We start from the raw sequence: 25,248 nt of genomic DNA on the forward strand, positions 1-25,248 counted from the left end.
ATGCACGCTCAAAACTATCATCAACCACGCATCCTAGAGATTAACGTGACATCGGCTGAAAATTTAAGCATTAATGGTCGTTCGATCAACAAAAACGCGGTCGCCTACGTTCAAACAGACCCATCTAACGTGGTGTCAACCAAGATTGACAAAGAAGGTGGAAGTTTTCCAATATGGAATGATAAGTTTGATCTAAAACTTCCCATGCATGCAAGAAATATTGATGTTAAAGTATTTTGTAACCAACAATTGATTGGATCAGCTACGATTCCTACTTCAGATTTTATTGGAGATTATACGCAATCTTCTTATTTGCACGTGTTGAGTTATCGGTTGAGGGATCAACGAGGACATAGCAATGGTATTATCAATCTCTCTATTAGGGTTAAGGGATCAAATTATATGTGATTTTCAATTCCAATTAGAGGATCAAATAGCATTGGTATCATCTTTCAATCTTTGATTTTGTAATTAAATTCTTTCTTTACTTTAATTCAACAAGAAAATTGTTTTTTTTTTTTGTTTTTTTTTTTTTTTTTTTAGAGAACCACAAGGGCGGTGTGAAAATCGATCACAGAATCTCTTGAAACCGGGAGGAAGAAAATTTCTTTGGAAAATGGATTTATTCAAACCAAAATGGCTAAAGGCCTACTTAGTGAATTGACAGTCACAAGCACAAACATCCTTAGAAGACCATAATAAAAGCCCAATACCTTAACCACAATTTTAAAATAATTGGCTAAATTAGCCCAATTTCATATTGTGGGCGGGCCCATTTGTCTTCATATGCCCACTACTGGTTAGGCCCATTTTTGTGATTATGTGATTACCTAAAAGATTAGTTATTCACTTATTTGTGAAAGTATGTCTCTTTGATTGAAAAGTACTAAAATAGAACAACTTACAATAACACTTGAGAGATCGGTTTTTAATAAGCAGTCGTTTTCAATTTACACATAAAAAAGCAAATTGGTTTGTGTTTTGTACTATCTAGTATCTACATAACAGTACCTAAGAGGCGAATATTAACTACAACCGGTCTCTTTGTTATCATTATTTTTTGTAGCGAAATGGGAATACAACTTTACCTTTGTACCCCTAAATCCGCCAATTGTTGTGATTGTTATGGATAAAGTAGCTCTTGGCTTTATTTATCATTTTCCATGTATATATGATACATCTATAGGCATTGTGACGATTTGAAGATAAGCCATATAAACAGAATTGACGACCTTGACGTCAACCAAAGCCTACCCACCACATGCATTTTGGAATAGAATGTATCAATCAATGTACCATTAGGAATAAGATGCATTAAAGGGTAAATGTGAAATCCTTGACCAATTTAACGCCTTTACCAAATGTTTCAAGTATTTTTCAACCATGATAAATTAAATCTGTGCATGTTCCAAAATATCAATAAATTTGCGACAGTTTTGCTCAATATCCATGGCGAAATATTAGTCTTACGTTCACAATCCACATTTATCACTTTTTTTAATGGGTGCATAATCAATCTTGCATGTAACACACAAAGATACAAGCTACTCCTTCCTCCCCCCACCCCTTAACAATTGTTCCATTTAACTTTAAATGTTGACATAAAGTAGAGAGGAAAAATATCTAATCGTTACAAATAATATGAAACGAATGTAATATGTCTTCGGCTCTTCCTTAGACATGTATACTCGTATAAATTTATGGACAAAGAATTTATGCCTCTTTTTGGAACGAGTAGTAGTTAACGGAGCAAAATCGAAGCAATAAATTTAAACTTTTCATTATTATTATTTTTTTTTGTAAAAAAAAGTTTAAACTTTTTCTACATTCAGCTAAAAGCCTAACAGTAACTGATCACCACCCACCACTCACAGAATCACAGCCCCCCCAAATTTAGAAATCTTACCCATCAACCCTTCTACAAACCAGGGGCAAAATCGTAAAAGCAAAGAACCTTCTTGATAAAAGCACGTGACACAAATTTCCATCACGTGCAACTCCCATACAAAACCCCTAACTCTAATTAGTACCTTAATTACCATGATAATCAATTACAAACCCTCTGATTATGTCGGTGACACTGTTTAAGCCAAGGAGTTTCCTGATTATCAATCACACCATTCCCATCCAACGGCTCACATTTAATCTCAATATCAGTCTCCATCATATCATCTTGCACGTGCACCACACCCTCCCCTTCCCCACCATCTTCATCTCCTTCTTCTTCTCTCCCTCGTTTCATTCCAATAGCTACACCAAATATCTTAGGTCTGTCACCGTCATGATAATCTCTAACCCCCTCCAACTCCTTACGTGGCAGCAAATCCAACGCCTGTTTCATGCAATTCGTGCTACTACTTGTCGCCGAAGAATTCCCTTGAGACGTTGCAAAATTATTCATCAATGAAAATATATTGTTGCATAAAGTCTTCATGTTCGTTAATTCTTTGTTTAACTCCTGATTTTCTCGCCTTAATCTCTCGTTTTCGTCTATTAATTCTACTCTGTTGTTGCCACTACTGCTACAATTGTTGTTGTTGTTGTTGTTATGGTTGATGCTTGTATTATTGTTGCAATAAACTAAGCTTGGAATTCCTAATGGCGGAGAATTCGATATCACCTGTTCTTCGCCGGAATCTCCCGGTGATACTTGCCGTTGCGCCACCGTTAATACCGCCGTTTTCCGGCGTTGGATGTCGCAGAGTAGGTGTTTCGAGCCTCTTCGAAACGATTCGTTTGAGAACTCCCATCGGTCTGGAACTACTTTTCGAAATCCCTAAAAAATCGCGAAAAAACGAAATTCAGCATTTGAATTTGAATTTCATTCGAAAATCATATTTAATGAATATGAATAATGATTTACTTACGTAGGTATTGAGCTGACGAACGAAGGATGAGAAATTGTTGTGCTTAAAATAGCGAGGAAGTAAATCGCGAGCGAAAACGGTAGGATTCCAAACGACGAAGCTAGATCCGTCATCATTCCATGAAACGACGTCATCAATGGAAGGATCTTCAACCAGTTGGTAAGTTTTCGTCAAAAATGGCGTCGGAATTGACCGTTGAGAATCTAGACCACTTCCGACGACGACATTTTCATCTCCCGCCGGCGGAATCATCGCCGGAAAACTACTTCTCTTCTCAGATCAACAACAATCTAGATTGATTTTCCTTTAATTTTTTTTCAATAAATTACGTAAATATTATCAATTAAAGTTGTGAATAATTGAAGAATATACGAGATTTAAGCGTGAAATAGAAGAGTGAAGGAAAAAGACGAAGATCTGGAAAGTGTCTGAAAGAGAGTAGAGGAGAGAGAAAATGGAAACAAGGGGAGAAGATAGGAAGATATTGGTTAGGAAGGAAAGGAGGAGAAGCTACGTTATTGCTTTCGAGAAACTTCCGATGATTTTTATTTTTCTTTCTTTTTAATTTTTAATTTAGTGGGAGGTTTCTTAAATGTTCTATTTTAGTGTGTACGTGGTTGTCTATTAATGGTCGATAGTTTAGTGGAGCCCACAAATAAGATATTTTAATTTTCTAGAAGAAAGATTCTTTGTAAGAGAATAATATTTGCATTTAATAATTTAATTCTATACTGGTACTGTACGTAGAGTATACTATGGATATATTTGGTAGGTGAGCAAGGGTGTTTTTAAGAAGATTGAAATTTCGTATAAGTCAATTGATAAATTGAAATTAAGTTAGGAGCGAACATTCTTAAAAAAATCGGGAGGAAGATAAGGATGGAAATTTCTTACCTAAGTGACTATTAGGCGTATTTAAAGGTTACGAGGTAAAATTCTTACCATTAAATTACTTGATCGTAAAATACTCCGGGTTGTGGATGGGGCTAAAGAGAATGTGCTAGAAATTGTAGTTCTACTATCTTGTGACTTGTGATATGTCCTGATGTATATGGCAGCAACAGAAATTACTTTATTTTGTTTTTTTCTCAGATTGTAACAAAAATATCTTGGATCATATGATATGACATAAAATTGATGTGAGTTTAATGAGAAAAAATCATATAAAATATCTATATTGATTTATTTTTCATTGAATACCTTAATGGATTGTATTTCTCCGTTTTGTTATTGGGCCTATAATCACCAAAAATAAATTGATCCATATTTAAAATAATACCGTGATACTTATTTTTGGTGATTATTGGGCCTATAATCACCAAAAATAAAATCATACCGTGATACTTCCAATTTTTAGACTATATCGAGTTATCCTTATCATGCATAATTCATCCCTTGATCAATTATACCTCTTCATTCTCAACTACGATGTATTATTACTATTTCACTTTTAGTTTAATTAAAATAAGTTCAAATGGGAGAATGAGTTAGGGTGGTATTTATGTACCTACTTGTTGGTCAAAATATGACAATATTTAATCATTTAATTTGGGATACATCTATTAAAAATATAAGAATATAGAGTACTTGTACGTTTACATGATTGCAATATGTTGATTTTCAAGTTTAATCCTTCATGGCGATAAATTAATGATCTCCATAACAAATTACACGAACAGCTTATAACACCTTATCACAACGTTTATTATTATTTTTGAAGACACCTTTAATATATTTTATAAACAATAAAGTTATAAGCTCAATAAGTTAAGTTTTGAATGTATACTTTTAAACGGTAGAAAGTTTCATAATTTTGGTCCTTCAACTTATTCCTAAAACCAACTAGTCGGAAAAACACACTTTGAACTTGTTGTTAGGAAAGTTTTACTCATTGAATTTAAATTCCTTAGAAATTTCATTGGTTCTTACTTGTTCTTTTAATTTCCAGTTGCTTGTAAATGAAATAAAATTTATATCAAATATTGTGATCGACTTTAATTTTCCAGTCTACGGAATCCTCCCTTTATCTAGTCCAAGTATTTAAATTTCGTTGACATGCAAGATGCAACTACTGCACGCAATTAAGCGTGACCTGAGTGTTTTGGACGTTGAGTTCAATGATGTCAAATTGGCAATAGAAATATATGTATAATTTTTTTGATAACATACAAATTATTTACTTGTTAAAAATATGATTCCGATTTCTAAATGATGGTCATATCGGTGGTACGTGCAGCCTCAAATTGGTATTGTTATAAAGACCATTGCAAAAGATATTCGATTGGTTAAGTATATACGAAGTATATATACGTAGTAAGTAGGATCGATGGTGCCCATGGTGGTTTGTTACCCTGGTTGGGGCTTGGAAGTAGAGGTGTTAATTTGGGTTCATGAGTCGGGTTCGGGCAGGACGGGATCGAGTATATTTCAAAGCTGAGTCGTGCTAAATTTTAAATTTACAATGTTCATGCGAGTCAAAATCTAAATTGGTTTTTTTTTTTTTAAGACTAGTTTGGATCGGACCGGATCGATATTGATCTGGTCAGTTTTTAACATCTTTACTTCAAAGTAGCGGTGGTATAAAAGGCAAATGGTTGGGACGCGTACATACATATATGCGGTCATACTCATCTAAATGTTCAATTTCATCGGTTTATCTACCACCATGAAGGTTATTCATATTCAATATTAATGCATAAATTTAATTTCATCATATTCACACTATGCCACCACCCAAATAAATATCCAACTACATGTCAAGCTAATCGACTAATACGAAGTAATAACAATCATCAGTAAAACTACTAATTAAGAAAACAACCATATAAAACAAAGGCATCACAATAACTTAGTGTTTTTTGAGTAAGCTAAGTGAAAAAAGAAATGAATAATAACTCTACTATTGAGGGAGACATCACATAAGTTTTGAGGCTGGGCTAGTGGGCTCAATGATTCCAAGAGCTAGTGTCAACTCCTATGGAAATTTTGGGTCGGAAAACTTCAGGACTTTGCTGGTATGGAGAACGGAGTAACAGAGATTCTATCACTATTTGGCTTTTTTACAGTTCACATGCTTTAGGAGTTTAGGTCTAGAATAAGCATAATTCATGTTACTTGCGTATACAAAATGTCATCAGTGGGATTAAACCCCCAACTTCGAAGTTGTAAGATACAATCTTTATCGATAGACCAAGCTAGACTTGGTTTTAAAATAACACACTTAACTTATACATTATTATGTATGAAATGTCTTACCGGTATTACCACTAATTTAATCTTAATTGAGAATTAGAGTAGGTAACTATGTAAATATTCTAATCTTACACTTTACTAGGCCAGGCCATATGCCACACAAGTGAACAATCATTTTATTCACGTAGACTACCACCTTCATCCACTCGACAAACACCCGGGCCACTCCTAGGTGGTACGGCTTGGTATTCAGGTAATATATAAAAAAGAGAACGAAAATAAAGTGTTTCATACTCCGTATGAGAGTATATAAAAAATAAACATAGGAACACGGTGAAATCCGGAATAAAACTAACTCGAAGTCGAAATCATCGAATGACCGGACAGATCTAAGACATCCTCACTGCTGCTTGGTCCCGAGTCTCCCGACCCAAGTCGCCAACATCTTCTCCACAATGACACAAACAATGACCAAAAAGTCTCAACTCTTAAGTTGATAATTTTCATCAATTCTCACTCCCTCCCATTTTATTTGAAGCAATCAATTCCAAAATCCAAGCGACAAACACTAAGAAATGTATACAATTCTAATCTCATACAAAAACTTGATCTTTCAAATCATCCTTTCCCTTTCAATATCTCTCCTCCTATACTTCATCTCTCTCCCATCACTCTTACTTCAAGGTCTCAACACTTACATTCACCCAGATGATGTTAACCCCAATAAACCAACTCAATCATCAGGTCCAAAAGTCGCCATTAGAAGACCTTCGGATCAAAATCTTAATGGGTTTCAATCTCTTTCCTCAAGAACATCGTCTGATCTCAGGAACAGGAAGAAACCCAAGGAGAAATTCGAGTTTGATGAGAGTAAAGCTCAGATCTTTCGATTGAGATTAGGTGATGCCCAAATTTGTTCTCGTCTTTATTATGATAGTTATAGAAGTTGTTTCAATTGTTTTTTTGTTGCTTTCTCTTGCTTTTTGTTGCACAAGTATTTGATTTTGAATGTGGGTAATGATGATGTTAGTGTTGATGATAGTAATGGAAATTCTGGGGTTTTGAAAAGTGGATCTTTAGTTCCAATCTTAATTGGGGTTTTAGGGATTTTTAGAGTTTTGATTTCTCTTTATCGTGTTTCCCTTGAAAGATCTTCATCTAAGAGGTCTGAAAGGGGGTTAGGGTTGGTGATTGGAGTATTGGGGTTTTTTGTAGCTCTGATGATCTGTGTGGGAATGTATCCTTGGATAATTGACTTTGAATTTAGCTCAATTGATGGATTTGGGAAGTTGTTTGTGGCGCTTCTTTCGGGTTTTATCGCCGGGTTTTTGTACTTGGGAGCTGGTAAGAATGCTCGAGCCTTTTGGCTTGGAACGGATCAAATAAGGTGTAATTTGTCTATAACTTCATGTGGATGGTTTGCACAAGTTCTTTTCTATGCCAATTATGTGTTGTTGGGATTCACTGCTTTGCTTTGGATCAACCCATTTGCTGAAATTCTTGTCAACAAAAACATTGGTGATGGTAAAGGATCACAAGTTGGTAGTAACAATAGTGGAAGATTGGTTGGCAATGTGGGTATGGCTGAAGCCGATTTTGCTAAGTTTAGGCTGTTGTGCTTGTTGCTGTCGGGGGTGTTGCAAGTTATTGCATTGCGTTGGAATCTGCAAACGTACTTGAATGAGGCTGTGTTATCATGGTACCAGAGGTTGCATGCCAGTGTAGTTCCTGATATGGAATACAGTAGGGCGAAGGTTTTCTTGCACAATCACTTCTTGTGCCTAGCAGTTCTACAATTTTTTGCACCCGCTGCATTGATGCTTCTATCGTTGGGATTGTCTCAGGTTGATGAAGGGTTATTTGAGAACTTTCAAGTGGTTTGTGGTTTGCTCCCATGCTCGGTATTTGTTAAAGAGGTTGCCCTCTTTTTAGCTTGGTGGGTTTCCTTTACATGGTTTGTTTTCACCTCAGCATATCTTGCTTTCTATAGGCGTGGAATTTTGTATATTTCATGATACTTTCCTTGATTTTTCAAGGATGGCATAGATTTTCTTGACCATTTTTGGTAGGGAGAGGGTTGTCACTGTAACAATACACGCTGGGTGTTCTTATTAATGAAAGTGGTTTTTTTGGATTTCATTATCTTTTTGTTGTCCCTCTATATTCTTCATGTTCGATCTTATCTTTATCCAGTACTTACACTTTTCACAGTGCTTGTTTCTTGAAATGTAAGAGACCTTTGAAGTGCTCAAAAAACTAAATCATTGACTGCACTTGCATTTTTGTTACTCATGTCTGAAGGTGAGCTCTTTAGCGCCATTGATACCTAATGTTCTGTTGGTCTGCTGCATGGTATAAAATGGCCGCTTCCTTGAATTACTCAGGTAGAAGCTTGTGTATCCTGCCATCCTGGTGAAAATTCTTGCCTGAGATCTTTGAAGTAAATTTTTTTGTGTGCGCGCCTAATACATTAGAGATCTCAAAAATATAGGATCCTTAACTCTTATGTGCATTTTGTATTTGTTGGAAGATGAGCTCTTCATCACCATCAATACCTTTTGTTTGTTGGACTACAAGGCATAAAATGGTAGATTCTGCTGATGAAACAATTGCATGAGAGAAAGGGCTTACTTGTAAATTTGTAATGTAATAATACGTATACTTGGATATATTTGTGCTGCAATCTCTCTGCACTCAGTATGCATTGTCTAAATGTCTTCCCTTCATGGTGGTACTACTGCTAGTTTTCAGGTAACTGTGTTTTAGCTTTGTGAATCTGGTTTTGTTTTCGTGGTTTTTCATTGGCTTGATTTACTTATTTGGGTATATTGTATGAAGACACAGTTACGTTGCTTGACAGCTTGAGCAAGTTACTTCTAAAGGAATAAGGGGCATCTGCTGCCCTGATTTTAGCATAAAAAGTGAGACTGATGATATGTACCATGACACTATTCATGAGTAACATGCTTAGAAGATAATGCGCATATTCGCTTTGGAATGTTGGTCGCTTATCCTGTTTTAAACTCAGGTAAGATACTTGAAAGATTTATTCTCTCCTGTTGGTAGATTACTTAATTGCACAACTCAAGAACAAGTGAACTTGCTTATCAAAGACAATTATGATGAAACTGCTGATTTAGGACAGAAATCCCATGACTCATGAAGAAGTAATTGCTCCGGTGCTCCATTCTTTGTAAGGAAAACATGCTGTAGCTTGTAGGTGACACCATATGATGGAATATCTTGCTTACTGCTTAAGCCTTTAACTTAACTTCAAAGGATCAGCTTGCTCCGCATTCATCATTATGCCTACTACTATGAATGTGAGCACTGGTGGTTGTATAATTTTAGATCCCTTTAGAGGATCATTTGTTTGATTGGGAGTTCTTATTGCTATATCATCCCGAGTTTTTTTTTTTTTTTTTTTACACCGTAGGTGCTAAATGCAAGTTGATGTTGGTCATTCAATGTTTATATACAAGTAGTTTGAGACTTTGAGTGATACTGCTCTAAAACTGATCATTTTACATCTACTGTAAGTGTCTGCAACCTGCATAATCTAGAAGTAACAAGCTATTCTCTACAACAGTATTACTCAAACATTCTCAACATCTGTTAAGTTTTACTGAAAGTTTAGAAAGGTTCGATTCACAAAATTCTACCATAATAAGAAATAATTACTCCCGTATAAGTGATGGATCCAATCAACGACCAAAGTTTACAACCTACAGAGTAAAAATACACATAAACTAGGACCCGTTCTCTTCAGCTTAATTTTAGTTCAGTTTAGTTCAGTTCCTAATTTTCTTCTCTCATAAACAATTCGATTCAGCTCAGTTTATTTCAGTAAATCAGAACAGACCCTAAGACTAATTTAGAACTATATAGATAAGTAAAAGTATATAAATTTCAACTATTAAATTAAAATAAGTGCTAAAAGTTGGGTAGGTAATAATAGTAATATGATATCAAATATATCAACTGTTAACAATGTAACGTTCTACCGAGACAACTGGACAAGAAATGAAACTAAATACTCAAGGCAGTATTCAATGTATGCAAGATTATTCTGTTGAAGTCGTCTATAAAAATATCTTTGGTAGATCTAAAACTATTCGTCATCATCATATCCATTAGATATTTTCTTCAAAGTGTTTTTTTGTTGATTTTTTAATCACTTTTTTCTTTTTTGTAGGCTTTAGATATTTTTATTTTTTGCAATGTTGTGTACGTTTGAAAATGAATGATGCAATCTTCTACTTATATTTCACGAATATAGAATAATTCGTCCACTCATTATCTAAACCCCATCACTTTACTTTGGATCGTCACCGGAAAGATCAAGTTCTAATTTATTTGTTTTTTTTTTTTAGTTCAATTTTATTCAACTAGTTTTATAAAATACTTTGTATTATGTATGAAATTATTTGAACTCATAGTAACCTATTAATCTTTATTTGACTTGTAAACTCTTATCTTGGAATTTTGCACTTACAACTTATAAATTGCTAATATGTTTCCTTTATTTCATGAAATTAGTGAAAATAAGGTTAATAAAATATTGCTCTTAAAACTAGACGATTTAGATATGTAAGTGCTACAATTATTATGAAAGAAGATATTCGGAGGTTTGTAAAGAGGTACTCCGTATTTGGAAAATCTGATTAGTTATAAATATGTAATAGGTGTACTTAAATAGTATTCTTTAGTAGCTTGATTAGCATAATGTATTGTTATATCCTTTTTCTTTTTAAATAAAAATTTGTAAGGTGTCATATAAGTTTGACGTACGTGGTGAGGTGTTTGTTTTTGTTGTTGGAAGTGTTATTAGAGGTCGGTGTTCCCATATGTTTTTCGGATGAGTTTTATTCATTTTATAAACTGCCCATATTGGGGATTACGTTTAATATTGGTGTACTTTTAGTGTTATATACCGTATAAAATACCATTAATTGCTTGCTAGCTTATGCTTCTTCGGTTCTCCTAAAGACCCTGATCGAAAATCCTAAATCCGTTACTATTAGTGTTTTGTGAAGCTATAAAGAGTCAAATGAACTTCATGAGATTTGACCCGATATCTAAATTACAAGAATTTGAGACAAGCAGCGATGTCATTACTCAACCATCTCAATCAGATCATGCTTATTGGTTATCATGCATATTTTGATAGTTTATAGTACGTGTACAAACACTTATAAAAAAAGTGCAATAAAGTAGACATGAGAAAGTTACTACAACGGGCAATGGCACATGGTTTAAGGGGGACAAAAAATTGGTAACAAATACATAATGCCACAACTTCAAGGTCCATGCAATGGATGAGGTGTCTTTATGCCTGCAAATCTAGACAAATGGATATCAAACTGCTTTCATGCCAAATATCATGGTATCATGAATCATCCCCTCAAAAAAAAAAAAAAAAAAAAAAAAAAAAAAAAAAAGGAAATTTAAATTTTAAATAAGTTAGATTGGTTGAATTCTAATTGGTGGTACAGCTGTTGCAATAAAGATCTTTCATTCATATGTCAAAAAATAATACTTGTATATATAAAAAAAATCTTGTATGAGTGTATGTTGCAAATTTGCAATGCATGGCTTTAGTACAGTTTGATCACCCTGTTTTCCAAATAAAATACTCCAGCTGGCCCAACATTGTTTTATTAACAACCATACTTGTTCAAATCACAACCCTAAAATCGTTCTCTACACATTTTGCTATCAAGTACAAGTTATACTTTTGTATTCACTTTAATTTTAGGAATAATAAGTTCAGATTTATGAAATAAAGTTAATAATATGCACTTTTAATGATGTATCTGATAATTTTGATATACAATGATAATAATGTTCCTATTCTATAATCTCGTACATAACCCTAAAAAAATTAATTAAGTTATTACTCGGTTTATTCAAAAAGCGTCAAATTACAAAATCAAAAGTAGAATAACTATCATCATCATCAAATATTACTACCTATATTTCTATAGAGACATGACCTACACGTAAATGTGTAATGAAAGATATTTTTGTAACCAACATTTATTTTAGATTAACTTTAGTTATGTTATGTCCAACTCTAAATTAAATCTATTAAAAAAATAACGAGTTTCTAAAATAAGGTAAAAAGAGTATGACTTTTCTATGTGTAAAATACTTATTAATCGCCCAAAAAATCTTCTATCGTTTCATGAGACAAAAGTGTATAAATAAGAAGACGTGTATAAAATAAAATAAAATAAAATAAAATAATATTCGAAGCAAACACCTTATATTATTTAAAACCAAAACACGATCACATTGTGTGACATCTAATCCATTTCTTCCAATCCCATAGGCCATAGCCTCAAACACACATCTCCCACACCCAAACAAAAACACACACAAAATAAAGTGCCTATAAAAAAATCCTCACTACTTTGATAACTATTGCTAGAAACTACACCAAAACAAAAACAAAAAAACACAATCTTTTCCTTTTTTTTTTTAAACTCGTTCCAAAAGATCATAAATTTGTTCATCACTCGTTCGCCGGCGATATTTTTCCGGCGATCTAGAAAATTTTCCGGCGATATGGACCGACGGGAGGATATCGGTACGAGTTGTAGTGGTAGTAATAATGATAATAATAGTAATAGTAATAATAATAATAATAATACGAGTAATGTTATTATTAGTAAGAAGAATAAGAAAAATAAAAAAGGGATGATGTTGGAAATGCAATGGACCAACGAAAAACATTCGGATTTTTTGAGATTAATGGAAGCAAGTTTTGTACGGAATTTGATGGAGAGAAGCAGCAATGAAGATACTACCAAGATTAATTCAAGACTTGACCGTTTTGTCCCTGATATTTCCGAGTCTACCCTTGATTTACATCATAGATCAGGTAATTTTTTTTAATTATTTTATTTTAATTTTCAAACTACGACTAGATATTTTTCGAACTAGATATTTTTAGCATGCAATAGGGTGTTTGGTTCATCAAGAGAGTGGGAAAGGGAAAGAAAGAGAATGGGAAAATACGGTGTTTGGTAATTGTGATTCTAAATTAATTTTTTTAAAACCCTTGTTAGTAGTTGTTACACCACATTCATACTTTCTCCCTTTTATGTCTCTACTTATTGTGTCACGTGATATTTGAGGGTTTACAGGATATATTCGACTATGAAAACTTAAGATCTTGAGTTAGTTTTTAACTAGTGTTTGATTTTAACCATTATCTAAAACGAACCATAATTGGTTAGCATAAAAATAAAACCAAAATTGATGATATAAAGTGTATTTTCATGTTTGTTGAATTTTTTTTTTTTTTTTTTTTGGCTTGAATTTCTAGGGTTGTTGGTTTTTGGATGATGGTAGCTAGGGTTTTTTTTGGGTGGGTGGGGGGTAGATTATGAGCGGCAGTGGTTTTCAGGTTCTAGTGAAAGTGACCGTACCGGTGATTTGTGGCGGTGTTGGATTAGGTGGTGGTGGTGGAGGAGGAGGAGGTGGGAGTGGGTGGCGGTGAAATAAAATTATTAAAGTGACATTATAAATACTACGGAGTAACAAAAGGATTTTATCTTGTTCATGCCAAATACCCCTCAATAGAAATGAATCTCGTGATAAACGAAGTATACTAATTACAATTGAGTAAATTTGAGAATTTATGACAAAATTATAACTGTTAGGTTGTTATTAGTGCTTAATTTAGAACCACTTATATATACATAAAATATTTATTTTATTATTGTAATTATCTAATTATTTGGGTTTTAATTTGCATGTGAATTTAGGGCAAAATATAATACTAATTTATATACTAGCTTTAATGGTAGAATTAAGCAAATAAGAAGGATATGTGGTTGATTCCTTGACACTTGACATGATAGAGGGGCACTTTATGACAAATTAGAAATTGGTGATTAATTTTAACCATCTAAATATCTAATGAGCAGTAGAACTTTTACTAATAATAGTAATGTACAAAGATTTTACTCAAGAGTCGAGACTAGGTTTTGTGCAAGTAAAAGATCTCCTATAACAAGTTTATGACCACATGTCACATGACTCACAAAGACACAACTTATCCACCCTTTAGTAATAATAAAATCTGTTTTGTTAAGCTTATTTCAAAAAAAAAAAAATAATAATAATAATAAATCAAGTACTTCCTATTTATTTATTTTTCACAAGTAATAATTTTTGACACTTTCTATTGTCTAAAACAACATCAACAACATCTCATTATTTTATTAAAATAGTCTAGATAGTATTCTAGAGATGTCTTTATCAAAATAAATCAAAATTTCCGTTTTTCATCCCACAAAATAATTTTTTTTTTTTTTTACAAGCTTTCATCTTTAACAATATGTTAAAATAAAACTTATGATGAATGTATTAAGGATCATGAATATTGCTTTGATCTTTTAATAAATGATGTAACGTTCATTTATTTATATAAAAAAAAATAAAAATAAAAAATAAAAAATAAAAACTAAAAACATTATAGGTGATTATGTCAATACTTCTTTAAAAAGAATAGGTTAAAAATATGGAAGAAAAGGTAGTTGTTGTGTGATTGTGTCCTACACGCAGAAAAGTAACGCAGAATATGCCTATTGATGATTACTTTAGATATTTTAGAGTGAAAATCTTGACCTTTAATTAATTGATTATATATATACCTGTGAATTTGTGATATTTCTAAGATCTTTTCATTTTTGTGTCTGAAAATCTTTTCATTTTATACAAAATGTGTGCTTTTTTTCTAAAAAAAATTTATAAGAAGTATAATAAGTTAATAATTTATTATTATTTTATTAAAAATGCAGCATATTCGAGTGATCGAGTGAACAGGACTTGTAACAGGCAAAAAGAAAGAGGAATTATTCGTCCTTATAAAATGACACATGACCAGGTATAGAAGTATGTTTGTGCATTTTTTAGACAGAATTTCTTTCATTTTGTTGGGAAAGGAAAGGAGGAATACCGAATACATGGTGCTCATGGACTCATGGTTGTAATATAAAGTAAAGTAATCAAATAAAGAGGAACTAAGTAATACGAAGTGCTTCTTATTTTGTCAAAAAAAAAAAAAAAAAAAATTAGAATTCAAAAGAATCCCATATTCGAAATAATGTAATACTTTATACTTATATATATAACGAAGTACTCACTGAAGTAACTCTTTTGTCTCTATTGTTTCATTTGTGTTCATGTGAAAGATGATGAAAATTTTCATGAAAAACACAAAATAGTTTTTTTACAAGAAATGTATGTTAAACTAAAAAATAAAGAAATATTGTGTACGTACAATAGAAGTAAAAGAAGAGAGTGGATGGAAGGAGACGAAAAGGGTTACATAAGTGAACAAGTTGTAAATAATAAATATGACATTCTTTACTATTGGAAAATATCAAGGATGAAATATCAAGGAATAATGTAACAATTCTTGTATTATGCTAATTACTTATCCTCACACAACTTGTCAACGAACTTGAGCTATAGGCCTTGTTCATGACCTAAGCACCTAACTAGAAAAAGAGTTTTGAGTTTAATTAGTTTGTTTATTAATTACTAAGTTTAAGCATACGAGATAGGACTATATACGAGTAATAGTAACACAGCTACAAAAATTCATAAAATGTGGGCAAAACGAGTAAGGAATAGCTCAAATTGTTCTAAATGATCTATCCTGGGTAAAGTGTCAAATTTCCTGTGATTGATTTTTATCACCCGTCTTTAAAAAATCGTTAAAAAAAATGTGGGCAAAATGGAAAAGATATTTAAGAGTGGAGGCGGTTCACAACCTTGATCTTTTTTCATGAAGGTGGGGCCCTTTTCAACTACGTGTATTGATCTTTTTTTTCTTTATATCTTGCATCATAAAATATCCAATCTTCATCTTCCTTTTTAGTGACAGCCTGGCAGCTTATCAGTTGACAATTCATTTCACTTTTTTATAAAGATTTTTTTTTCTCTTTTCTGTTTACATGAATACGTGTGTCTGATATTCTCTCTCTCTCTTTTTTTTTTCTTTTTCTTTTTTTTATTAATAAATTATATTTTTCTTCGTATCTTTATTACCGGCCATATTTCCTTTTTTGGAATATTTTTTCTCTCTATTATTTTCCCAAATTTGAAATACACATACAAATATTGTATTTTTTTTTATGAGAAAAACAATTATTATATGTTGTCCATACATACAACACCATTAGAAATTTGACACATCATTAAAAAAGGGCAGAAAATTAGAAGTCAAATATAAATTGAATTTTAATGGAACATGGGCCCATTATTGTAGCCAATAAAAACATGACAAAGTAAGGTTGTATGTTGGGACCACATACAACAATTGTATGTGTAGCCTTTTGCCTTATCTAAGATCAAATACCATTACTCTGTAGTCCGTAGTTATAATTTTGAAAAAAGAAAAAGGAGGTATGAAACCTATGTTAAGTAATTAAATAATGTCCTGTAAAAAAAAAAATCCGTAATTAAATAACGTATGCTAAACTTATTTAAACAAGCTAAGAGATACGGAATACAAGTATAATACATGACCTTTTTCTTAAGGGAAAAAATGTGTTTCATGTTGTATAATGATTATAGCATAATCTAATACACTAAGAACATAATTGTTGATAAAATTTTAAAATCAATATTTAAGTAATTAATCGATGATTTATACAAGCAATTAATTGATGATTTAGCAAATTAAAGTAGCTAACATGGATGGTGTCCCACAGGTGGTCCCACGAGTAGAGGACAAAGCAGGTGATAAGAACACTACAAACTGATGTGAATTACTGCACCTTCGATGAAGAATTTCAAGCATTATAATTGACCAACTTTCTCAACAACAACAACAACAAGATGCGCAACTAATTACTTATTGTAGCTTTTACTACTATTTGGATTTTTCTCTAGATTTTTTTTTTTTTTTTGGTTTTTTTTTTGGGTGGTTGTGTTGTGTTTATCTCCTCAGTTGACCCCACATTTTTTTTTAAAAATCTTTGGTCTATTCTAAGATGTTTATTATTCACTTTAATTCAACATTAGGATTGGGTTGTTTCAATTACTTTCATGACCCTTTACAAAATTTTAGGTGTGTTTTCTTTTGACTAGTTGAGTACAGTAGTAATTAAAGTGATACGACCAAAGATAGAGTTAGAGTGGAGCTACTTTCGTACCCGTTCAAATTGTGGGAAAAATTAACCTAGCTAATGGAGTATCGAAAATAGCCTTTATGTGCACCCGAGAATATTATGACGGAATATACATTGTAATACATAGTAGATGAATTTCTTGTACCTTGATTTTACTATACATCGGTATTATGGTTGTTAATTTTTTAAAAATTAAATATGTACAGTAATTATAAAAGCACTTTAAAGAAATTATGCGATAATGTTGTACTAATTGTGAAACTTTCTTAAAATGGGAAACTATTGTAGTAATAAAAGCAATTTATAGAAAGTAGATAAGAAATGAAACAACTTTATTGTTGTCTCTAAATGGGTTACGGGTTTTATTTATTTGTCAATGAGTTATTATACAAGTAAGTTAGAATAATTTATAGATTTATACGGGGTACAATCCTTCCCCTTTACTTTTCCCTTATCCCTTTATCTCCATCCAATAATTGGCGTCTTTGTTAGTGTTCAATGTTTGAGTTTGACACCTTTGTGGGTTTGCACGACATTGCCAACTATCAAATCCATTACATCAACTCTAAAGAATGGATTGATGCATGCCTTGATTGGTTTGGAACTTACTAAAAATATCTACACTTTGATAACAAAACATCAAGTACTATTTGTATCAATACTGAGTATAATTTTATATATGCAGCCCTAGAACGGATAATATTGTGAATATTTGGGAAATATATCTTGTGAATATCTTTAGGTTATCCTATATAAAAACAGTAATAAACTAGTAATCTATAATTCATATTTTTTAAGAGAAACAAATATAAGATTAATACTCGGTAATATATATTAATCCATTTTTTTTTTTGGGTAACGGACAGGGAAGAAGGCTGAAGTGAATTCCAAAAAGAAGCCGGCTCATATCACTATAGTAGGAAAAATATGTATAGCTTCAAACTTTAATTAATTAGAAAAAGTTTGTTGTTCGTCACTGCCTTAATTAATTTTAGCTGTGTTTGAGCTAGAAATCGATCTTACGTTGCATTTTGAGCTATTTTAGCCTTACACCAATTTTATTGGACCAATCCATAAGATATGCAAATCTAATCACTTGTTTAATAAAACCCGGTTCATTATCACCTCTAAACAAACTCTTTTAAAGCACAAGCTAAGTAAGACCATTGAAATTGATTACAAACTTGTCATATATATATATACTACCTCCGTTTTATATTATTTGCAACGATTAAACATTTTTCCTCTCTACTTTATGTCACATCGTTGCAAATAATATGAAACGGAGGTAGTAGTAAAAACGAAAAAACTTTCATTCTAAATTAGTGTGCCTAGCCCTAACAGCTTCAGGGGTCTGCCCTAATTCAAAACCAAGCCTAAACACAACCATTTCAAACAACACAAACAAAGCACCTTCATAAAGACTTCCCATAGGAAGCAACGGCCTAGATTCCTCCACGTGTACACCTTGATGATCATCAGCCATTGTCTGAGCAGGCACATGAGCAACAACAGTGGCATACTCCACAGAGGATCCACTCTCAGGCTGAGCTGTAAGAAGCAACACTTTAGCACCGTTGGATTTAGCTACCCCACAGATTGCATCAACGGTGGAGAATCCTCCTGGCCCAGCAGAGGCAATAAGGAGGTCAGTGGGCCCAACAGGGGGAGTAGTCATGTCAAATACACAGTGGGCTGAGAGGCCCAAATGGGCTAACCTCATGCATAGGGCCTTAACCATTAGACCTTCACGGCCCACTCCATAGACGAAGATGCGGCCGTTTTGGGCCGAGGTGGTCTTTATTTGGTCTACTAAGAGGTCTAAGGGTGGAGGGGTGGTGGTGGGCTTTGTGAAAATTGTGGCTATTTGGTTGCAAATTTGTGTGGCCATTGATGAAGTTGAGTTGCTTTTTTCAGCCATAGGAAACCTTTGTTTTTGAGAGAGAACGAGCAATATATTAATTAATGGACAAAGCGTTCGAGAATACTCTATTGTTTTTGTTTGAGAAACACGAGCTACATGAAACTTGAAATCTCACTATGATAATAATTATGTGGTTGTGGATACTCTATTTATAACACTTTGTAAAAAATTTAGTGCTTCTAATTGTGGGCCCAAAATAGAGAGGGATAGGCCCATTTTAGATTTAGAAAGGAGAGTAAGTTGCAAAGTCTGTTGGATATACTCCAAAATTCAATCTTATGTTTTGGGTAATACTTTTTAGGTGAAGTTTGTTGGATTTTAAAAGGGATTGAAATGGATTAGAAATCTGAAACCGTTACACTTTGCATATTCATCATGAATAATTACAAGTTATGTTTATTTCAAATAGCATACTAATGAGCACAATGTTCATGATGATTAATCTTAATTGCATATTTGCAAGATAAACCAATTTTGAGCTTGACATGTGACATTTGATCTGACTTACAAAAAGCTCAATTTAGCTTGTCTATTGACAACGTGAAATTGCTTCTTACTTTCTTCTAGTTTACTTCTTTCCCGTACAATAAAAATTACTCCTTCCATCCAGATATAGTTGTCACTGCTTCACATAATTAGAAGATACAGAGTATGTCACAAGTATAAGTTTAAAAATAAATAAAAATAAAGCTATGACCCAAGTATGCTATTAATAGTTGATGAACAATCATCATAATGAATGAATGAATTTCATAATGTATGATTTGAGACAATTTTTATTATTCTCCTTTTAATGAGAGGTAGGGGGGGGGGGGGGGGGTAGACAAACTGATTACAGACAAGCATTGATCAACCAATCGCCTCGCAAGCCACAAGGGACTATTCCTTGATTTTTCTGTTTGTATCAAATGATAGAGTTACACTATACAGATTTGATGCAATTACTGAAGGAATACTCCTATGGAACTGCATCTTTACTCTCGATATCAACAGCCCTTCCAAAAAAATCTCTGTTGGCTGGACGTAGCAAAAGAATGAGGATGAATGATTACATACAGAAGGTGGGTGAATCTGAACTGTTGACCTCTTGAACTTGAGTTATGTGCTTATCACCATCAGACGATCAACTGATCAAATTGACAATTAAGTATGGCGTGTGAACTAAGACGATCCTGTTAGAATTTGATTCTCTTTGGATCCAGTTAGATTGCATTTCTGGAATTGAATAAGTTGTCCTCTTAAACTGCACTCTTCTATCTGAAAGTTATGTAAATAACAGGAGCATATCGTCAGGTCTAAGTTGTAGCACCATCTATCTTAGTTAAACTAACAATGAGAAATAGCACAGTCAATACCCTATGCCCTTAAAACGATAGGCCACATTTGTAAAGACTAAAGAGGTTATATTTTCACAGAATTGAGTAAACAAACCACAGGTATATATTAGGGACAGGTAAAGTATTTGATAATTGAAATAGCAGTACTGTAAAATTACCTGTGACAAATGCGTCCTTGACAATAAATCACCACACTCTTGAACAAGCATGACTTCTCCACTATGTACTCTAGCCAAGTCGGATATGAGAACATCCATTTGCTCTGCCTGCAAATGTATATCACAAAGTCTCAGTCAAGCATATTAAGATTAATCTGCACATCCAGTATACTAAGTACTTGAATCTTAAGCGTATACAAAACTTTCAATTTCATTTGCATTATATCACATAATAAAAGTATTAACAAGACTTCACCTTGGGCACGAAGCCTTGCACTTGCAAACAGATGCTTTCAGCCACCTTCAATGCTGAATTCATTGCTTCATTTATTTCTTTGACGTTAACCTGGAAAAAGACCCATATACATCATCAAAGAGAAACATGGAGAATTCAAGATAGGTTAAAGCACAGGAGTAGACGTATATCTTACCTTTACATTACCATTGAGTGGAAGTCGAGATGATATATTCTGTAAACCTTGAGTTAATTCTAGCAATGAAGAAGAGTAAGCTTCTTCTAAAGCAGACCATTCGTCCAAAACGGGAACCTGAGAAAGTATAGTACTGATTAATTCTCTACTAAGCTAGAAATCCAAGAGCCTTTGACGATAACTACTATAAATCCAAGAGCCTTTGACGATAACTACTATAAAAGACCTCAAGTCAAGAGCCGATAGTAACTTGGAAGATTAACGTAAAGTCGTAAAGTGTGCTCTTTGAATTAATGACAGTGGAGAAGCTAGACTTCAGAAAAGATCAATTGAACCTTGAAAGACGGGCATAGATAAAACCATAAAAATATTCAAAGAAAATGTTTTGTTTTTAAAGGCAATACTTGTCCACCTTTGAAAAGGCTATAACAAATAAAAAACTCCTCATGACCAAACCAAACACTGGAATAGGATACAAAAATTTCAATTAACTGTCTAGTTCACTGCAGAGGTGCCAGTTCACAGTGAATGGTGGACTTCCTTCCATTCATTTTTTCTATAAAATTGGTAGCTTAGTGCTAGATATGATGCATTCAAAGATTCTCATGTTGCCAGTCTCGCAAACTGAGTGGTGATGTTTAGATACACAAGAGCAAAATCAATGCTTAGAAGCCTTACCTGAGTGTCAAGAATTGTTGATAGAAGTTTTGCTTCTTTCAGAAGTCCAACTTCAACACGCTTGCTTTTTACAGAATCCTGCAACTCTGATATCTTTACTCCCATTGAATATATCAGTTTCTGCAACACATTAAAGGAATTTAAAACATTGATCCACAACATACGAGAAGCAAAATGTTGCTCATAAAGTCATAAGCACTGCACATAAATAGCAAAAAAAAATTCCCATGTTTCTCTTTAAGATGCCTTCCTCCACTTTAAAGTGCTACTTGTAGTTTACAAAATTACATGTTTGGAACAAGATGTTTTCGACAATGCATTTGAAGACGGTCTAGATTTACATAACCACAAGAGACTGTGTGCAGTATTGCTAATTATGTAGAATCATTTGTATGATGCTTATCCTTTACGATAAGCTTAGCTTCTAGTCCAATTGATGTTGTTACAAACTTACAATTACACAATACCTAATTTCATTTGTCCCTTAAATAACCTACCATCTCACAAAGCATATTTCTTAGCAAGACAATATAATAATCTTTGATTCCTAAGCCCACAATATGTGAACTGATGATCTAATCTATGTTTATAGTTCAATTAAGCTTCTCTAATTCAGGTAAATAGCATACCATAGTTTGTCAAGTATCCACATCATGTTTCTTTCACAATGCCATTAGTTTGCATAATCTATGGAACTTATCAGTTATCACACTCTAAAGAACATCAAATAGTCGAATTCTAGCACATTTTAGCAGGGATTAACTAATAACTACTACATAACATAAATCAAGAAATCTATTAAAATGTTCAATACAAAATTACACACAATTAAAACACAAAATATCAAATACCATCATGGAGTTTGGACTCACCTCACTTTGCTTTTTCTGAGAATTCAAGCATGCCTCAGCCTTAGCATTAGCAAACCTGTATTGAAGATGAAGATTATGCAACAACTTAAGCCTTTGAGCATCATCTAGCTGGTTGCCACCCTTCCTCACCACCGCCTTTTTCACCTCCACCGTCCCCCCTTGAGGCCTCGAAAACCCGAGTCCAGGAGGCATCGGAGGAAGATTAAGACTACGCGCCACCTTATTCACTGACCTATGAAATAACTTATCATCATTACTAACACCCTTAACAGAATTCAACCCCCCATTTTGTTGTTGTTGTTGATCATTATTCGAATACGAAAACTCCATTGATCTAGAACACGGCGTAGAATTCCTTTGACAATTATTATTATTATTATTACCATCACTATTACAATTGTTATTGTTATCATTCGGCTCCGATTTCACTGACTCACAATCCCCATTAACAGAACAACCACCACCATCATCATCATCATTTTCACCATTGGAGCAAAATCCATTAGCATGCAACAACTTCGAGGCGGCGGAATCCCAACTCCGTTGCCTCACCAACCTGGGTCCCACCTGCATTGGCACCGGTGTATCAGTTCTAGAACCTTCCTTAAAAAGCTTAACAGCAGCCCTAGGTTTCGACGAAGAACGAACCGGGCTAACGGATTTCCTATTCAACGAATCGGGTCGATTTTCGTCGGCGTATCTCGACTGCGACGGTCGGAAATCGGTGTTAGATCGTCGGAGAGCGTTGTTTTTAGAAATCTGGGATTCCGACGGTGTTGATGGGATTTGCTTCTGGATGTTCGTCGGAGGTTTTGCCGCAGGTGACATGAATCTGGAGCTAACTTCACGAACCCTAGGTCGAGAACGACGAGGTTGTTGGGGGTTTGTCGGCATTGGAGTTGAGATTTCAGATGATGTTTGGGGTTTAGGGTTTTCCGACGCCATTGTTGGTGGGCTCATTGTTGTTGTAATTGGGGAATTTTGGGGTGAATTGGGGAAATTGAATCGGTTAGGAGAAACCCTAGAAATTAAATTTTCCAATTGATTTTGGATTTTAGGATTAGGGGGAGTTTTGAGAGGCAGTGAAACAGGAAGCAAAGGAGAGAGAAAATGTGACGTTGAAAGAAGAAAGAGATGAAGTTGAGAAACTAGCCGTTATCCAGATGTTCAACGGTCTTCTAAAAAATAGGAGAAAAGGATGAAATTGTTAATTTTGTTTTATTGGGGGAGCCAAACATTTATAGTATTCCTAATTATTTGGATCATTATGAATTTATGATCAACAACGTAAAGGAGCTTTAGTGCTAGACAAGTCAAATTCTAGGGTAATGCTATACATAGCCCTTAGGGCTATATATAAGCATTGAATTTACTCTTGGAAAATGTATAAAGTTAGGAATTCATGACAAAAACACGCGCAAATCGGTGTAATTAGTGAGTTTTTGTCATGATTTTCTAAATTTAAACAATTTTCAAGAGTAAATTAAATGCTTATATGTAGCCCTTAGGGCTATGTGTAGCAGTTTCCTTAATTCTATAAGGATTGATTTTTATCAAATTGGTACTGATTTTTGAATTTCAATAAAATATACAACAACAATAATCAAACAAAATCCAAAACATCATTCTTAACTTATGTTTTTTTGTATTTATTTAGATATTAATATATCCGCTTTATTTACTAATTCACTTATATCTATTTCTTGTTCTTCCAAAATCAATTTTCTCACGTCATTTTTTACTTCATTCAATTCATCTTAGGTCTATCTCATGCTTGTTCAAAAATTTCGTTACCTTTACCCATTACATTCTGTTGACATCTCACAACTCCAAATCAATATTGGTAAACATCAATTTCAAAATAGATAAATATATACATTGGCGTAATAATACAAATGATGAATAGTCAATCTCACAAAGTTTTGCTTTTAAAATGTAATTACATTGGTTAATGTTTTTTTTTTTTTGTTAATGTTATCCTTAACACACAAGTGGTTATAACAATCCTACTAAAAAACATCGTCGGTCCGCCGTTATTCACTATTTATGCAATTTATTTTTTTTGAATTAACTCATGACAAACTTATTTATGTGTTCCCTTCAATAAAACAAAATTGAATGATTTAACGAGAGTGAGGGATAGCTCAAGTGGTTAGAGCTTTCCTCCTGATTCCAGGAGATCCTAGGATCGATTCTCACCCCGCCTTTGTGGAAATCAAGTGAGTAATCTATCCAAATTAAATAGTTGTCATCATATCACACTTAATCAACACAAAATATTCTAAATGGCTTATTGTAGTTTACTATTTTTAACTCTCTAATATAACAACCAGTAATTTTAGGCTGGTTTACTAACAATAGAACATTTTGATTGAATGAACTAATTATTTATACATTAATTGTAAGTAATAGATTTAGTCATTTGAATTAGATTTTGGGTATGGGAGATGTACAAAGATGATTTTATATTGGATTGAATCTCACAATTATTTATTTATCATTGTTAAACTATTCATATTAATTTGTAATCTTGGTCCTTAAGGGCTAAATTAACCCCTAAAACGTTAACGGAATATTTTTGACACGCAAATCAATGTAAAAGTTGAATTGAGTTGCAATTTACAATTTATTACGTA

General features: G+C 33.3%; 5 protein-coding genes and 1 pseudogene across 5 annotated transcripts; 3 read left to right on the top strand and 3 right to left on the bottom strand.

Moving 5' to 3' along the window:
• LOC145631303 (BON1-associated protein 2 pseudogene) lies at nt 1-408 on the top strand (annotated as a pseudogene).
• Nucleotides 409-1,765: 1,357 nt separating this feature from the next.
• On the bottom strand, nt 1,766-3,434 carry LOC145630044 (heat stress transcription factor B-2a-like). Its single transcript, XM_081682279.1, has 2 exons — nt 2,868-3,434; nt 1,766-2,776 (listed from the first exon to the last, which is right to left on the bottom strand). Exons 1-2 carry the CDS (start codon nt 3,117-3,119, stop codon nt 2,048-2,050), a joined length of 981 nt encoding a protein of 326 aa, XP_081538405.1. The 5' UTR covers nt 3,120-3,434; the 3' UTR covers nt 1,766-2,047.
• Nucleotides 3,435-6,634: 3,200 nt separating this feature from the next.
• LOC145631304 (uncharacterized) lies at nt 6,635-8,074 on the top strand. Its single transcript, XM_081683385.1, has one exon. The coding sequence runs from the start codon at nt 6,635-6,637 to the stop codon at nt 8,072-8,074; it is 1,440 nt and encodes a 479-aa protein (XP_081539511.1).
• Nucleotides 8,075-12,398: 4,324 nt separating this feature from the next.
• On the top strand, nt 12,399-17,124 carry LOC145631494 (uncharacterized). Its single transcript, XM_081683589.1, has 3 exons — nt 12,399-12,945; nt 14,873-14,958; nt 16,793-17,124. Exons 1-3 carry the CDS (start codon nt 12,630-12,632, stop codon nt 16,841-16,843), a joined length of 453 nt encoding a protein of 150 aa, XP_081539715.1. The 5' UTR covers nt 12,399-12,629; the 3' UTR covers nt 16,844-17,124.
• A 1,164-nt stretch (nt 17,125-18,288) lies between these two features.
• On the bottom strand, nt 18,289-19,240 carry LOC145630045 (uncharacterized). The gene has a single exon (XM_081682280.1). It carries the CDS (start codon nt 19,131-19,133, stop codon nt 18,525-18,527), a length of 609 nt encoding a protein of 202 aa, XP_081538406.1. The 5' UTR covers nt 19,134-19,240; the 3' UTR covers nt 18,289-18,524.
• Nucleotides 19,241-19,858: 618 nt separating this feature from the next.
• LOC145630046 (protein ENDOSPERM DEFECTIVE 1-like) lies at nt 19,859-23,769 on the bottom strand. Its single transcript, XM_081682281.1, has 6 exons — nt 22,613-23,769; nt 21,741-21,860; nt 21,063-21,179; nt 20,888-20,977; nt 20,632-20,739; nt 19,859-20,393 (listed from the first exon to the last, which is right to left on the bottom strand). The coding sequence occupies exons 1-6, from the start codon at nt 23,570-23,572 to the stop codon at nt 20,298-20,300; spliced, it is 1,491 nt and encodes a 496-aa protein (XP_081538407.1). The 5' UTR covers nt 23,573-23,769; the 3' UTR covers nt 19,859-20,297.
• Nucleotides 23,770-25,248: the final 1,479 nt, after the last annotated feature.

Source organism: Chenopodium album, chromosome 5 (assembly GCF_948465745.1).
Source record: "Chenopodium album chromosome 5, dcCheAlbu1.1, whole genome shotgun sequence".
Taxonomy (NCBI): domain Eukaryota; kingdom Viridiplantae; phylum Streptophyta; class Magnoliopsida; order Caryophyllales; family Amaranthaceae; genus Chenopodium; species Chenopodium album.

Bases quoted from the DNA above. Each gene is read 5' to 3' on its own strand.
- LOC145630045 (XM_081682280.1), bottom strand. From the start codon at position 19,133: ATGGCTGAAAAAAGCAACTCAACTTCATCAATGGCCACACAAATTTGC.
- LOC145630044 (XM_081682279.1), bottom strand. From the start codon at position 3,119: ATGATTCCGCCGGCGGGAGATGAAAATGTCGTCGTCGGAAGTGGTCTA. The intron at 2,777-2,867 runs GTAAGTAAATCA...GCGATTTTTTAG, and splicing joins TTCGTCAGCTCAATACCTAC to GGATTTCGAAAAGTAGTTCC.
- LOC145631304 (XM_081683385.1), top strand. From the start codon at position 6,635: ATGTATACAATTCTAATCTCATACAAAAACTTGATCTTTCAAATCATC.
- LOC145631494 (XM_081683589.1), top strand. From the start codon at position 12,630: ATGGACCGACGGGAGGATATCGGTACGAGTTGTAGTGGTAGTAATAAT. The intron at 12,946-14,872 runs GTAATTTTTTTT...TTAAAAATGCAG, and splicing joins TGATTTACATCATAGATCAG to CATATTCGAGTGATCGAGTG. The intron at 14,959-16,792 runs GTATAGAAGTAT...GGTGTCCCACAG, and splicing joins ATAAAATGACACATGACCAG to GTGGTCCCACGAGTAGAGGA.
- LOC145630046 (XM_081682281.1), bottom strand. From the start codon at position 23,572: ATGAGCCCACCAACAATGGCGTCGGAAAACCCTAAACCCCAAACATCA. The intron at 20,978-21,062 runs GTAAGATATACG...GTCTTTTTCCAG, and splicing joins CACTCAATGGTAATGTAAAG to GTTAACGTCAAAGAAATAAA. The intron at 20,394-20,631 runs GTAATTTTACAG...CATAACTTTCAG, and splicing joins CAAGGACGCATTTGTCACAG to ATAGAAGAGTGCAGTTTAAG.